At 36.9% G+C, this 17,242-nt stretch overlaps 1 protein-coding gene across 1 annotated transcript in view; it reads left to right on the top strand.

Moving 5' to 3' along the window:
- FBN2 (fibrillin 2) overlaps positions 1–17,242 on the top strand; it is a 231,510-nt gene that overhangs the window by 195,630 nt on the left and 18,638 nt on the right. The window contains exons 45-55 of the mRNA XM_065873429.1: positions 827–952; positions 2,761–2,877; positions 4,396–4,524; positions 4,937–5,056; positions 7,871–7,996; positions 8,654–8,806; positions 9,602–9,667; positions 9,982–10,107; positions 10,689–10,808; positions 11,710–11,832; positions 12,266–12,397. Coding sequence (XP_065729501.1) covers positions 827–952; positions 2,761–2,877; positions 4,396–4,524; positions 4,937–5,056; positions 7,871–7,996; positions 8,654–8,806; positions 9,602–9,667; positions 9,982–10,107; positions 10,689–10,808; positions 11,710–11,832; positions 12,266–12,397 — 1,338 coding nt within the window. The remainder of the gene's footprint in view (positions 1–826; positions 953–2,760; positions 2,878–4,395; positions 4,525–4,936; positions 5,057–7,870; positions 7,997–8,653; positions 8,807–9,601; positions 9,668–9,981; positions 10,108–10,688; positions 10,809–11,709; positions 11,833–12,265; positions 12,398–17,242) is intronic.

The raw sequence follows: 17,242 nt of genomic DNA, 5'->3' as shown, positions 1-17,242 counted from the left end.
TTCTCTCTTAGAACTGGTTTTGCTGCCTCCCATAGGTTTTGGATCATTGTGTTTTCATTGTCATTTGTTTCTAGGTATTTTTTTATTTCCTCTTTGAGTTTTTCAGTGATTGCTTGGTTACTTTTATTAGGACATGTATGTGGAATCTAGAAAATGGTATAGATGAACCTATTTGCAAAGTAGAAATAGAGGCACAGACATAGAGACCAAGGCGGGAAGGGAGGATAGAATGGATTGGGAGATTGGGATCGACATATATACAGTACTATGTACAAAATAGATAAGTAATGAGAACAGACTGTATAGCACAGGGAACTCTACTCAATGCTCTGTGGTGACCTAAATGGGAAGGAAATCCAAGGAAGAGGGGATATATGTATACATGTGGCTGATTCACTTTGCTGTACAGCAGAAACTAATACAACACTGTAAAACAATTATACTCCACTTAAAAAAAGATAATTTGGAAAGATTTTCTAAGTAAATCTTTTCATTCATATTGAACCTATTTCACCATATCTTTTAGATTCTTTTGTTAGGAAAAGAAGAGGTCTCTCAATGGATTTTCCTGGAATTGGACCTAAAATAAAATAATGTCCTTGAGATACCAATCAGCATGTAAAAATTGCATGATTTAAAATTTTTTGAAAAGAGGTTTGGATACTTTTAAAGCCTTGCTTATTTTGATTCAGCTGTTGTTATGGTTCATTTTCAGACTGTCTGTAATAATTAATAGCAGATTATAGAAACAGTGCCTGTGGAAAAAAATGAAGGAATCTTAATAAAGATCAGATATGTATAACATGTGTTTTATTTTTTGTGCTAGATCGCAACGAATGTTTAGAAATTCCTAATGTTTGCAGTCATGGCCTGTGTGTGGATTTACAAGGAAGTTACCAGTGTATCTGCCACAACGGCTTTAAGGCTTCTCAGGACCAGACGATGTGCATGGGTAAGAAGGAGGACATTAGTTTCAGGGGGTGACGTGGAGCTGAGACTCCAGAAGAGATTACAGTTCGGTCACTCGCCACAGTAACTACCAAGTCTCTGTCAGAAACAGTCTTACAAAAAATGAGCTATGTGAAACTGTTTATGGTTTTATTCAATGTAAAAATTGCAAGCAGGACACACCACAATATGTTCTTGGGTTCAGTGTTTACGGCCTTTTTCCCTAGGTGACTTTCACATGCTTATTAACCTGAGCTCTGGGACACTCAGGGTTACGTAGAGATCACCACGGTACCAGCTGCCCATTTACCCCTCTCTATTCCCACTCAAGAAAGCCTTTTGGAATGCAGGAATACAAGGGAGTAGTAGCAGAGTGACAGTTTTGAAATGAATATATAAACACACACATACGTACATATGCTTCTTTCACCCGAACCATTGAATACATGAGATTTATCTACTTGTTTTGCTTTTTAACTCTTATAAACAATTTTTAGAAGCAAAGATAGCGGAACTTTGAAAAGCCCCAGTAGCTAATGTACAGTTAGTTAAGCAATAATTGTGTTCAGTAAGTACTTGCTGAGCTGATGATTAATAACATTTCAAAAGCAGATGGGCTGGACACCTTGGAACTCAGCTTAACTACTTAAAGCTGATGTCGGCCACTGGCTCATCTCCACTGAAGCACTTTGCGCTTGAAGGAGGAAAATTAAATTTAAAAGTTGGCTATTTATAATTATCATGTTCTCAGTTTAGAAAAAGCTAAAGTGCATCTACTCTTTTGGTATTTAAGATACTATCTTTGTGAATCGTAAGGTCAGATTTCAGTACAGCAGAACGGCAGAACTAGTTTCCTTTATGGCGTATCCATAACGTGAGGACCACCTGGAGAACGTCTCCATTCTTGCAGTGCCTCCTAAGAGCTCCCCTGCAGACATTTCCCATGGTCCTAGGAAAAATTCTCTAGGGAGTGCTTGTGCAAAGGACACACGGAGGATGCGGCCCTACTTGCATGAACTTTCTGAGATTGCTTGCTTATATATGCTTCTCCTGGCTGTTCTCTCTGAGAGGGAGGATATGATTTGCTAAGAAAAACCCCTGAGATATATGGTTCAGAAATTCATATGGTGAAAATCTGTCCTTGGTCCTAACAATTCATCCATGATGAAAGTCAGCTAGACTCCTTGGTAATACCTCTCTTAAACAAAGCTTCCTTCCTAAGGAACAGTAATACCCTCTTTTTTTTTTTTCAGCATCCTGGAATTCATAGTCTAGCGTCTCCTCTCTTATATGCCATGACCTTTCAATATTAATTCCATTTTTTCAAAGGCTAATAATAATTGAACTCTAATAGACTTCTTCAATTTAGATTCCACTAATTCATAAAATTTAGGAAATCACAGTTTACCTTTGTTGTGCTGATCACATTAAGATATGAAAATTTCTGGGGGAGCATTTATAATGCTTAATAGAACAAATTGTTCTAGTGTTTCAAAAGATTGATTTCCTTACAACTGACAAGCGAACCTATTCATTAAAACCTCTCACTAAGGAGATAGTTGCTGGCTTATTAGTCCAGTTCTTTTCTGAGTCGTATATGTTCCTGTAAGTCATTAAGTGGCACTTTTTCCTATAATTTTCTACTTCTGAGTTAGCTCTACCTCATACTTACTTTCCTTAAATAAATGTGGGTTCTTAGTATTGAATGAGGAAAATCTAAGTAAGCCAGTAGTTTAAAAAAATCTAAAAGTTTAATAGGCTACGTTTTTCTAGTAAAAAATTGAATTCCTTTGAGCCAGTGTTTCTTTGTAGATGTTGATGAATGTGAGCGGCATCCGTGTGGAAATGGAACTTGTAAAAACACCGTTGGATCCTATAACTGTCTCTGCTACCCAGGCTTTGAACTCACTCATAATAATGATTGCCTGGGTAAGTACTCAGTCCTTTATTGCTTCTCTTTCATTTCTACGCAATATCCTGAAACACAGAATAAAGCCAAAGAATAAATATGTTTATTATTCAAATTGTGCATGTGTGCAAAAGATATGTAATATCATTAACTAATTTCTGGTTAACTGAAGTCACACTCGTGGCTTAAATAATCACAAGACAATCTGCTGGGTTGAATACTATGTCAATCAACTAATCGATTCAAGGGAAAGGCCATGCAGATGATAGTAAATATATTGGGACTGACTTATGGTTTGGGGTTATTTTTACCCCTTAGATGAGATCAAAGTTAGACCTGTTATGGTTTCAGTGCTATTATTTCATATTTCATAAAATCCATTCTTGATTTACATTCAAACACTGACAATCTACAACTGAAAACCCTGTTGTGTTTTGAAATTTTATTTTCCGTCAGCTTTTGAAGCAAGGGATGCCTTTTCCTACAGAAAGAGTGCGTGGTGTCTAGGTTTCCAAATCAGCCCTCAGAAACCTATTTCATCTCTGTGAACAACTGTAAACTTTCAGTGGAAAATAAAACTGTCTTCTCTACATGGCACAGAATTTTAGCCTTTGCCTCTAACAGACAGTGATTGAAATAAAAATTGAAAGTGACTGAAGGAGGAGGAGGGGGTCCTGTAGTTGCTGGAGAAGATAGTAAAAGATATGACAACAAACACTGACAATATTTCATTTACCATGTGCCAGACACTATACTGGTGCTTTACTACATAACATCTCTTAATTCACATTATCCTGTAAGGTATGTGAAAGTAACTCAGGCCTTCTACCTTAATGGAACCATCACAGCTCAAACCCACCTCCTAATTTAATCCAATATATATTCCTCTCAGCATTCTTTATTTTATAAAATTCTGCAACGGTGAAAAAATTTAGAGCTAACTAGACACTTTATTGAACCACCTTCTTGTCTGTAGTTTCTCAGACCCTTTGTACAGCCAGGGAGAATAAAAGATACAAATATGGCTCTGATCAAAGTATAATCTGCAAACAAACTAAAAAATTACTCAAACGGGATCAACCCTAAGCTTAACTGAAAACCTACCACTTAAGAACTTCTTTTTCCAATTGACAGAAAAACGTGTCAGCAATTCTAGAGTGTTTTTCATATAATTGATTTTTCTGTATTTTTGATATGCTTCGTTATTTGTCCTTTGAATATAGTCAGCTTACCTCCAGGTAAAGTTACTTGCAAACTGGGCAGTCCAGTTAAATCCGTGTATCCTCTTACCTCCAGGATGAGAACTGTATTTCAATTGGAAAGCATGGAAAGCTTCACCTTAAGCCTACAGGAGAGATCTGTGTGACCTTACTAGTCACCTGATCCTTATGATATGAGCCATTTTTCTCTGTGTTGATGAGGAATTGTAATGTAGGGTTTTGTAAATGTCTACCAATGAATATGTTTTTAAGTTGCAACTTGTGACAGAATATGTGTTAAGAGCTCTCTCTGAAAAGCTAACTCCTGTTTGCTTACAGATGTAGATGAGTGCAGTTCCTTTTTTGGTCAGGTGTGCAGAAATGGACGGTGTTTTAATGAAATTGGCTCCTTCAAGTGTTTATGTAATGAAGGCTATGAACTTACTCCAGATGGCAAGAACTGTATAGGTATGTACATAATAAACAGTCTTTATGTTGTTTTGTTTTGTAAAATAATGATGTGATTCCCCCACACACCAGCTTCGGGACACATTTGCATTTCATTTGGTCATCTGATTACATGACCAAGATAAATTTCATGGGAAATTTTGGTAAAAGGTATAAGCCAACAGTTGGGAATGACTCGTATGCAGTGTTTTTATTGGGATAGAGCTTCAGGCTATCCGTGTCTCAATAAACGTAGACAAAGGAAAATTAGCCTCTTGCCAAATGAGTAATACTCAATATGTCAAAAGTCTCTAAGGGCATATTTGCCCAGAGTGATGTGGTAGATCAGAAAGCCTGAGTTGAATTCATGTTAATATCCTTTGGCAACAATCGTCTCATCTTTAAATCCTTTTTTTTGTGTTTCTCTTTAAAGATACTAATGAGTGTGTTGCCCTTCCTGGCTCTTGCTCTCCTGGCACCTGTCAGAATTTGGAGGGATCCTTCAGATGCATCTGTCCCCCAGGGTATGAAGTAAAAAGCGAGAATTGCATTGGTAAGGCTAACGTTTATTTTGAGTCCGTGAGCTGTTTAGTATAATAAGACCTGGTATAGACTCTGTGGAAATATATTAAATCCAAACCACTGTAAGCATGCTGACCCAAGGAATTAAACATATAGCTACCTACATCTGTTTTATTGAAACATCAGAAATGATTTGAAGGTGCAGTGGTGGGAATAAAGAATTTAAGGATGTGGGATTTTTCATTAACAGAAATCTCATACTAGTCAAAGAATTTTCAGTGCATTCTAAGCTTTTTTCCAAATGTCAACAGAGACTTTCTACTGAATTTAAAGAGTGTCTACAAAAATTGTAATCTTTGGCAACCAATTTTAAAACAGCTATTAAAGGTGTCTGGAGTTCTAGAAATGTGAAGCAGAAAATCTTGACAATGCTGTTGAAACATTTTTTTCCGTGGGAAGGCCACATGTCAAAACAGAAAATATTAATCCATTTGTCAGAACAGATGTTTTTCTGCAGAAACTCTCCCAGTGTACAAGAACACTGTAACCACATCAAAAGTGGGTCCCAGAATTGCCTGGTGGACATGATGAAGACCGACCTTTTTACAGTTACTTTATTTCACTTTTGTACAAATTATTTTTAACAGTTTTGTTGAAATTCAGAAGCACCAGCATCTTAGTGTGGTTCTTCTAACGTGAAATGATTGTTAAGAGTTTTTTTGCCTTTGAGTTACCCAGTTTCTTAAAAAAATTCTAAGTAGCTCTACTGTTCACACTCAAGGGACTTATATAGATGGAACTGAAGGAAACAGTTCACTTAGTTAAATTTAATTTCTTTTCAGACCATATAATTACAAATAATAGGTATCCCTAGTCATTCCAATTTGGTGTTTATATCTTGTCCCTTTTTTGTCTGATTTGTATAGTTCCTTGTAAGATTGTCTAGTGTTTTTAATACTTAAAAATAATCAATAATAATACTAGAAGCATCTTAGCAAAAACTTTCTTGAAAAGTTTAAGATCCTTTCTTTCATTTTCTTTGTTTATATTTAATCTCAATTCTTCAACATCCCTGTGATTCATCTCTTTATGGAGCAAGGACAGCAGCAGTGTGTCAGCCATAAGGAGGAAATAGAAATGCATATGTCTCTTTGTATCAGAAAGACTTAGCTACCTTTTTTCTTAGTGAAAAAAATCTATGATTCACTTACATATTTTTAAACCTCAGGAGTATTTCTTTATCCACTGATAAACAACATCACTATTTCACATGTCGAAAGAATGGGTTTTTAACTAACTTACTTCACTGTAAGAATATTTCCTTCATCCTATCAATAGAATCTCTTCTACCAATTTTCCTAGGTGACATGCTTTCTAACGTGACTATATGTACACTCACTCACACACACACACACACACACACACACACACACACATATAAATCCATCCTGACATTCAGTGGACATTACAGTGGACACAGCATCTTTTAGGTGCTGGAAACGCAAAAAGGAAGTTTTTTTCCTACAGGTAACTTACTGCCTAAGAGAAAAGACATATTTCATAAGAAACCCCATTTTGTAAAGATATCCTTACAATTCAGCATGACGGACACTGTACTGGGGTCTGTTCAGGATGTGGGATCACAGTAGGAGGCTGTGAATAATGATGGTGGTGGTGAGAGGATGGCATGTCAGGAAGCCTGTCACAAAGGATTGGTGACATTTGAGGTGTCTCTGAAATGTTGGATAGAAATTTACTAATCAAAGAAGGAAATGGAACAGAGAGGCATTTTGAAAAGAGGGGCAGCACAGACGTGGTAAGGGGCATCGATTGGCCAGCTCAGAAGATTGCACTCAGTGTTGCAGGCAGTATGGAGCACTGCAGGTTGCTTTAGAAACAATGTGGTATGACTCACTCATTAAAATTCTGCAAATACAAATTGAGAATGTAGAATGTGCCAGACACTGTGCTAGACTAAGCTGAGGGTACAGCAGTGATCCAGACACACAGACACATCACATAAGAGACACATCACATAAGTCCTCATGGAGCTTATGTTCTAATGTGCCTGAAATTGTGTAATGTTTATTCATTTAGTTAAAACAACCCATTAAATAAGCACTTCCAATGAAAAAAGGCCAAACATTGCTGGTAAGGAATCCTTGTATATTTTAAGGAACCATTCTGGGGTCAGGTGGAAATGATAAAATTCTCAACACATGTCTGAGTTCCCCTAGTTCCACAGGCACAGATTTTCAAAATAGGTGTGTGTTTTAGAAAACCAGCCCTGGTGGCAGTGTGAAGAGGAGAGAAGGAGATGCAGCAGTCCAGCTGGGAGATTTGCAATAATCCAGGCGGCAAATGATGTTGAGTTTGAATGTAGAGAGGAGATAGAAATTACAGGCCACATGCTGCTTGCATGTGAAAGTTGAAAGGTCAGGGAGAGGAATAAATGTGATTCCAGGTCCCCAGTGTGGATTGCTGAGAGGGGCATCATAGAAGGGGACCATTGCTGAGGATGCGATGCCTGTGAGACATTGAAGTGGTCCTGTCAGGTAGGCAGGTGGATGTAAAAACACCCCCAGGGGTCAAGTCTGGAGAGCTAGAGACCGACTTGGGAGTCTGGGGCTATGGTTGATTGAAACTGGATGTAATCTTTGACTTTTGAGGCAGTAACACTTTATTTTTTAAAGATAAGTTAAACGTATACATAATACAATGTATTGTTTCATATTAAATATCCAATGGCTAGTGGACTGTTAGGGTGTGGACAAATTATTTATTTTCAAATATTGAACAATGTTTTGATTTGATTCAATCAATAAATTATCCTGCTCTTCTGCAGATATAAATGAATGTGATGAAGATCCCAACATCTGTCTTTTCGGTTCCTGCACCAATACTCCTGGGGGCTTCCAGTGCATCTGTCCCCCTGGTTTTGTATTGTCTGATAATGGACGGAGATGCTTCGGTAAGTTTTGAAATGGCTTCTCTGTCATAATTGGCCCTTAAACTTCAAAGCTAGACAGTAAGCCATGATTCAGTGTTTGTCACTAAAAATATATGTCTCTGGCAAATACATCATCTGTAAGTTTAAAATGTAGGTCTCAGATGTATATGCACTGGACAATTTTTAAGGCACTTTGAATCATTGGCTCTGTTTCTACATTTTAAAAAAACTTCATACTAAAAGAAAAATTGTTTTCTTGTTTCATCATTTTCATTCTGTTGTTGGCATAGATGTTTTGTACATTGGTGAGGAGTTGCTTCTGATATGATGTAACTTACTGAAAATTACCTAGATTGATTTTGTTAGGCTATAATGTAACAGTGGGGGAAAAAAAGACATGGAAATTATTTTAATATTGAGCATAATTTTTCACATTTTCTAAGCACATTATTAAAATATTGTAAATAATTAAATATAATTTTACAGAGCGGTCAGTTTAAACTGGCAAGTGTTATCAGCAATTGAGGATTTCCAGACCTATCTTTTAACTGCTAATCTAATCTGCATCACGTGTTCAGCCCATGAGAAATGTTCTGTTGGAAACAGAGTTATGTACAAATTATTCCATCTTTTAAAATGACCAGTAAGGAGATCTGTGATGTTTGCTTTCTTGATTAGATACTCGCCAGAGCTTCTGTTTCACAAACTTTGAAAATGGAAAGTGTTCCGTACCCAAAGCTTTCAATACCACAAAGGCGAAATGCTGCTGTAGTAAGATGCCAGGAGAGGGATGGGGGGACCCCTGTGAGCTGTGCCCCAAAGATGATGAAGGTAAGAGCAACAACTACATAAAATGCCACTTTGCACTAGTTTGGGACTGTCTGGCGGAACCCAGTTGGACTATGTAATTTATGAATATTTTGAGGATGAAATTATCCCCTCACTTATAAACTTTAATGGTTCAGTGAGCAACCTAGTCTCAGGAACTTTTGTATTCAACATGTGTACATGCAGGGAGTTACCACGTTATTTCATTTCTCCCACCAAGGCTAGTATTACTTGTTTTGAAAGGAATGAATTTGAGAGGTGCAGGGCAAGAGATCCAAGGAGGGGATGAAAATTATATTCTAGATTGCTGCGGGAGTCCCACATGGGTATTGTATCCCACGCTGTGGCTCCCAGCCTCTTATGAGAAGTTCTGAGAAGCTGAGTCAGCACAATAGCCATTTGCAGGAATAGACCAAGAACCTCACAGATCTAGTTAGCACAGCTGAAGGGTACAATTGTTCCAGCAGTCTTGGAACTGGCCTGGTCTGTAGGCCAGAGGTAGCTTCTGTGTGTAATGGGCAGAGAGGCTCTTTGGCTGACCAACATTAAACAAGCAAGCAGACAGAAGCAGACACCCTCCATAGGTGGTACTCTGGGAGGAGCTGGACAAGCTCAGGTGACCTTCTCTAAATATGCTCAGCATTGCTTTTGCAATAAATTATAAAAATAGAAAGACTCTTACTAAAAACAGCCTTGTAGAGGAGAAGTAAGCCTAATTTCATGTATTATCAGTAATCAGTTAAGTTCTCTGATAGTTGAGACTCTTTGTTAAGGGGTAATTTGTGTTTTTCTCTGTAGTGGCATTCCAGGATTTGTGTCCCTATGGCCATGGAACTGTTCCTAGTCTTCATGATACCCGTGAAGGTGTGGTTTGATATATTTTATTTTTATAGTCTTACATAAGTAAATTTTTGTACATTTATTTTATAATCATGCTGATTTTACTGTATAACATAGTATATTGCATTTAATGCACAAATACAATATTTATTATATAGTTATCATATGCACTATATTTATCATAAGACTATGTTGTAACATGTGAAATACATTATATATTTCTCTGATAAAAGAATTGTTTATATGTTTTAAAATTTTTAAGCCTCTTTTGAATAGATATATACAGTTTGGGCATATCTTTTTCTGTAAGAGAGTTCATGGGTGATTCTGTATTTTAGATGTCAATGAATGTCTTGAGAGCCCTGGCATTTGTTCAAATGGTCAGTGTATCAACACAGATGGGTCTTTTCGCTGTGAATGTCCAATGGGTTACAACCTTGATTACACTGGAGTACGCTGTGTGGGTAAGTGCTGACTCCACATTTCACACTTTGAAAGTTCTGTTTTCTTTCTTATATTCAGCAAAAGGTCTCTCAGGCACCATGGGTGGCAGCGGGATTTACAAAGCCAGGATAAGTAGCTAGTAACTGCTCTTTCTTCTCCCATTCTACATTTTCCAGTAGACCTGGTTTATGTGAAGATGGGGAGAGTTGCCCAACCTCTGCCTTCAACCAAATATACAAACTCTGATGTGTCTAGAGATTTACAATTGCCAAAACCACTAACTGGGAAAGAGATCCATTTTACTTTATGACTTTCCACTTCTGCTCTGGTGGCAGAAGACCACATCCCTCCCTGGGTTTGTGTTTTTTTTTAGGGCAAGCCACGGCTGTCTGAAGGCTCAGATCATTGCACACTTGATCTCTCGGGGTTCTCTGCCCTGCATAAAAGCCAGCCAGCCAAGGCCAAGGGGGGTTGCAAGAGTCATGTGTGCCCTGCACAGATCTGGGACATGTGTGAGGGCCAGATGGATATTCATGGGCATACTCCTATAAAACTAAACCTTCTCCAGATTTTGTGGCACTTTCTTATTCTTCTTTTTCAGATACCGATGAATGTTCAATTGGCAATCCCTGTGGAAATGGGACGTGCACCAATGTTATTGGGAGTTTTGAATGCAACTGCAACGAAGGCTTTGAGCCAGGGCCCATGATGAATTGTGAAGGCAAGTGATACTTTTCTTTAGTATTATTTCTTCTTGATATAGAAAGTGTTTTTCATGTCTCAGCTTTTATTTATACTATTCTGACGTTCTATTGGTGATTATATTCATCACAAACATATTTTTCTTTATCTCAGTGAGCCTAGTTACAAAAGCTACTTTAAAGCCCTTGTCTGATAATTCCAGCATCTTGGTCCTCTCAGAGTTGGCGTCAGTTGCTTATCTTTTCCCTTGAGATTGGGTCACATTTTCCTGGTTCCTAAGTAATTTTGGATTATGCCCTGGATATTGTGAATGATGTCTTCTGGAATCAGTTATATTATTTTGAAGAATATTGACACTTTTGTCTTAGCAGGCAGTTAACTTGGATAAACATAAAAGTGGACTGTCAGGCCTATGGAAGACAATGGTTCAGATTTCAGTTCTGTTCTTTAAACCCTAGTGGCTAGCTTCTTTGATTTTGGCCTACACATGCATGGTTAAGTCAGCAACTTGGGCTGCGTTTGTGCAAAAAAATGAAAAAGGTATTTCTCTACCTGTGGTCCTCTCATTTCCGGGATTCCTCCTCATTCTTCAGCAGCCTTGGTTGCCCCAAGGCTCCCTTCCCTGAATCCTCCTGGACAGAAGCTCAGAAAGGTTCTACTGAAGATGTAGCTGCCAGGTGCTGCTGTCAGGACTGGTGCTATCCACAGGAAAAAAATATTTGAGAACCTATTCTTTGCCTGTTGTTTGCTGACTTTCAGTTTACCACTAAAAACCACTTGAGGTGTTGTTTTTGTATTTTTTTCAGAGTTTATAGTTGTTATTTGTTGGAGGATTAGTTAGGTGCAAATACATCAGTGTTTATTTGAGCAAGTAATTAGAACTCTAGGCTGAGCACATGCCTGCCTGTTTTCTTGATCAGATATCAATGAGTGTGCCCAGAACCCCCTGTTGTGTGCTTTCCGCTGCATGAACACCTTCGGGTCCTACGAATGCACATGCCCAATTGGCTATGCCCTCAGGGAAGACCAGAAGATGTGCAAAGGTAAGGCCACAGACGGGGGAGTAGTTAGCACTTTATTTGCCATGCTGGAAATATATTTTAATGAGTTTATGGTTCTCAGCTATCTTCTTCTAGAGCTTTAGAGAAATGTATCTGACAACATTTCTGGTAGATTTCCATATCTAGATAACAAGATACTTGATGGTCTGTCCAGTCAAGTCAAAAATAAGATGTCACACTCTTGAGCTCTTATTAAAGCAAAGATAGCCCTTTCCTGAACTTCTTATCTTTAGGACCAATGCTGAAATTTTATAAATCTAGAATACAGCCAACGGTTGAAAAAGACTGGGCTCCTCCTTTCTCTGTTACATAATAAGAGCCAGAAGACCAAAATAGTGACTTAAAAATACTAAACAATAGCCTGTTCCTGAAAATTTCTTACTTCTATGTTTTTCCTGTTAAAAATATTTTATAGACCTGGATGAATGTGCTGAAGGGCTACATGACTGTGAATCTAGGGGCATGATGTGTAAGAATCTGATTGGCACCTTCATGTGCATCTGCCCGCCTGGGATGACCCGAAGGCCTGATGGAGAAGGCTGTGTAGGTAAGGCTTTATGGGATGGTGTCTTTTTATTTAATACTTCTACTCCAAGACAGATTTACAGCGCTATTCCCAAATCATCCTAACTGCAAGCCAGCTATTTTCCAGCTGTTTCAAGGCTGTGCTATATAGCTAGATTTCTTCGATCTCAGGGTCCATGCTAATACAGTAGGTTCTGGATAATACAGTGGAGATGATGCTTGTCCTAGAATATATGCCCTCTTGTTTATCATAATTCTCTGTCTTGTAAATCTAAATCATTAAATTTAGAAGTGTGGAAAAAAACTCCTTGAAACAATGCTACTTACTTATGTAGCAAAATTAAAAGTATGAGTTAATATTCTCGCTTTTGTATCACTCCACGAATGAGGAGAGTAATGAGGCAGGTAATCTCCAGAACTCTGTTACAGGCTGGGTATTTCTGTGACTTAGCCATATTTTTTAATGTTTTTGGACCTCAGTTAATTCTTCTATAAAGGGAGGAGGTAGGGCTGGGGCTCTAACATCACCTCAGGAATTTGAAATGTTATGATTTTATGATGAGTACTGAAGTATCACACCGTGTAAGCTGGTCATGGCCACCCCATCCAGTATCTCAGCACTTATTCCCTAAAGTGTTGTCGCCTGAGGCACTGCAACCCACGACACAGTCTTCCTCCTTCTTGAGAATAAGTGTCTCCCCTTCTTTAATTAAGAATCTGCTGTGCTCCCTTTTTAACCTCCAATACCTGGAAAAATGTGGATATTTTTGGAGGAACATTTGAAGATTACTAATAATTTCTTATTTGGGAAAAAATAACATAATAATAGTATTTCTTAAAATAAATCTATTAGTGATTGCCTGGTGCTAAGAGTCAGAATGGAGAGTGGCTGTAAACGGTTGCTGGGGATCCTTTTGGGAAATGGAAACGTTTTAAAACTGGATTGTGGCAATGACTGTACGACTCCAGAATTTACTAAAAATCACTGAATTGTACACTTAAAAACGGAAATTTTATAGCCAGAAAATAATACCTCAGTAAAGTTGTTTTTAAAAATGAATCTACCATAAGAAAAGAAACATGAGGATGTCCACTAAATTTTGGTTGTAGTAACAACAACAACAACAACAAAAAAGAGTAGGAAACAACCTAAATGCCCATCACAGGACGACAGCTAAATAAATGTGGCATGGCAATGCTATGAAACCTTACAGAGCAGTTAAAAGGAATAAAATAGATATGTGTATGTACTGAAGTAAAAATAACTCTAAATATTTGGTTACAGAATAATATATACAATGTGTCATATTTTAAAGAAAATTGTAAATCATACAATATTTTTTCTGTAGGTACATATGCAAGCCAGTAAATACACAGGAAAAGATTTATTTATTTATTTTTAACCATTAATTCTTTATTTTTGTGTTTATATTGCAACATCATATTGGAATACAAAAGCTTTTCCCCAAGGCCAGCATGCTTTCTTCCACAACAAATTACACTCCAGGTTCTCACTATTGGTAACATATATTCAGTTACAAGATGTGCATGCAAAAGCAAAATATGATTTGTGTGACTTAAGGCATTGTGAATATTTAATAAATTTGGTGTAATGAATATTATTAGGAGAGAAAAATGATTTGAAAGTAGTAAGATTGATGACATAACACGAATCAAGAGGGATATAAGGTAATTATATCATTTTACTGTATTCAGCAACCAGAAAAATCTGAATTTTAGCTATCAAACTGGAAAAATATGGTGTATTATTTTCTCTGCAAATAGCCAAATAGATTAAAAATTAAAAGACTCTATTAGGTTCATTATACAATATGCAAACTGTAAAATATTATTAATCTTTTCTATCGTTATTAGGTTTCTGTGGCAACTTGGAAAATCTTACGCTCAAGAGAAATTTCCCAACATTTGTTTGCATTGTCAGGAAAATTTTTAAAAAAGAAAGAAAATAAATCTAAGATTTGTAGCAATCAGGTCTTTTTAGATGTGTTTCAGTTATACGTTTTGAATTACAAAAAACATAACATTAAAGCAGACAAGATCCAGATGGATGCTAAAATTAGTGGGCAAAAATTTAAGAGAAAAAGGATATAAACACCAATTCGTAAAAAAAGAATTACATCCAGGGACGCTATTAGAGGTTACTGGTCTGAAGTGAATTCAACTGTATGTGTCAATTTTAATTTTTTACAAAAGAGTGAATTCCTGAATTACATATGTAATATTAAATTAATTTTTAAATGTCTGCAACAACCCATCAGATTATAATTGGATTTCATAGTTTCTTTTAATCTAATAGATATTTCATTCGAAATCCACTACTTAATAAAGTTAAAATAGATCACCTTAGAGGTTTGGTTATGCAGTGGTTCTTTCAAAAACACTGTTTTTCTAAGATCTGAAAACACTGTTCTTACAAGATCTGAAAACCAAGTTAAACCTAGACTCCTAAGTCATGTTTATAGAGTAATATATGTTTCTCAAAGTGTATGAAAGGGTAGAAATAACATGTATGGAAGACACTGTTACAATTCTGACTTCTTCTTATGCATGAGATCTGTTGTAATTTTTTTTTTTTTTGGTTGCATTGGGTCTTTGTTGCTGCGTGCGAGCTTTCTCTAGTTGCGGCCAGTGGGAGCTACTCTTCGTTGCAGTGCGCGGGCTTCTCATTGCGGTGGCTTCTCTGTTGCAGAGCACAGGCTCTAGGCACGCAGGCTTCAGTAGTTGCAGCACGTGGGCTCAGTAGTTGCAGCGTGCAGGCTTCAGTAGTTGTGGCGCACAGGCTTAGTTGCTCTACGGCATGTGAGATCTTCCCAGACCAGGGATCGAACCCATGTTCCCTGCAATTGACAGGGGGATTCTTAACCACGGCATCACCAAGGAAGTCCCCATTGTAATTTCTTTTTGTCAAGTTATCTCAGGGATTCTCAGTGCCAAAGGTGTGAAAGCAAAAGTAATCCAAGACTTTAAGATACATCAAGTTATCTTTCAAGTATAAAAGCTGTACTATATATCATCAAACATGGCAGAACTCACTCAGTATATCCAACAAAAGCCCTTCTTGAAAAAAGTAATTCAAATCAGACAACTAAAATACTAATCAAAATAATGGTATCAACATTAGGGACAGGATGAGATCAAGAAGGTAGACCTTGAACCCTCAGATTCTAGAAATAAGAAACACTGTACAATTTTTTAAATCCATAACTCAGTTTAATACTTTTGCGTATACTTTAAAACTTATGCAATAAGTTTCCTAAAAGAAAAAATATATATCTTTAACAAGAAACATCACAGTGAGTTTCAGAACAATAAGAGCAAGTGAAAATCCTTAAAGCTTCCAAGAGAGCAAAACCAGATTCCCTACAAATGAACCTTAATACTGGGTAAAAGAAAACAGTGGGGCATCAGTATTTTCAAAACATTCGAAGGAGAAATAATTTTGAACTAAAATTTTATATCCAATCTAGTGATAAAGCAAACAAAAATATAGCATTGTCAGAAATGTGTTGTAGAATATTTATCACCCACGTACCCTCTCTGAAATGATTACCAAATTATATTCCAATATATTTTTTAAAGTTAATTCAAGAGGAAGTAGTAGTATACGTGAAGCAATGGTAAGCCAAGAAACCAGTAACGCTTATTATGTGGTTTAAATAGATGCTGGTGGTCAATAAAAACAAAAACATAACAAACCAAAATTTCTCGACCACATCAACATGGCAGGTGACACAGGGAGAGAAGAGAAAGAAGTCATACCAAGGTACTCGTTATGGTCAGAAGCTTTTGAAACAGATACCTCTTGATATTAATAGAAAAATGTTCATTAAAGTGTATGTTGAAGTTGTTTCATGGTTACCACTGGAAGAATAGAAGATTACAACTTCCAGACATGAGTTAGGGATGAGAGGAGGGCAGAGAAAACTAGACTGATCGAAGAAATATTGAGAGAAGGGGGCAATAGCATGGTAAATATAAAATAATATAAAATGGCAGGCAAGAGTCCAAACATATCAGTTTGGAAATAGTTCAAATTTCTGTTAAAAGGCAAATGTACTTTTAAAAATTCTTTTACAATGCAGCTTGGTGCTTTTTACAAGAAACGTACCAAATCAAAATGTGAGCTAGATTGAAAATAAAGGGGTAGGACAAGATATTCAAGGCAAATGCTAATAAAAAGCAAGCACATGCAAAATAAATATTAACAGATTGAAGATTGAAAAGTATAGACATGAAGGGAGCAATTAATCAGAAGGATTTAATTGTCATGAGTTCTCATGCTTCTGACAACATTGATTTGAAAAATACCTCAAACAAAATTTACAAAATATCAAATAAACACAATAAGTAAGTATATAGGGATTTTAATAAAACAATTTTGCTCTAATATATTTATTTATTTATCACCAATCAAAAGAGCAGTACGGCCTAAATTCCTTCTTCCATTAGCCGCCCTTAACACACTGCTCCACTCCTGTGATTTTACTCAAAGGCAGTCTAGGAACTTGTCCTTTATCCATGGCATAAGTGCCCTTTTACCCTACTCTCCACCTCTCCCTAACACCTACCCCCCCTCTCCCACCCTCAGCCTCTCTCTCATATCACATAAATTGGCATCCTCTTCCCCAAAGTTCTTTCTCTCCTTGTCAGTAATCCCTTTTGGAGGCCAATTTTCTTATTCTCCATCAAATATCACCTCTTCCCCGAAAAGAGGAAGAGGAAAAGAAAGAAAGGGAAAAAAACACTTTGTTAACCAAGAACCCGTCTTGGAAGGATGAGGTATATTTAAAAATAAATTAGTATTCTATCATATTAGTATTTTGGTGAGGAAGTTTTAAGTATGATA

This window comes from Phocoena phocoena, chromosome 3 (assembly GCF_963924675.1).
Source record: "Phocoena phocoena chromosome 3, mPhoPho1.1, whole genome shotgun sequence".
NCBI lineage: Eukaryota > Metazoa > Chordata > Mammalia > Artiodactyla > Phocoenidae > Phocoena > Phocoena phocoena.
This window is presented reverse-complemented; position numbering and strand designations above follow the sequence as displayed.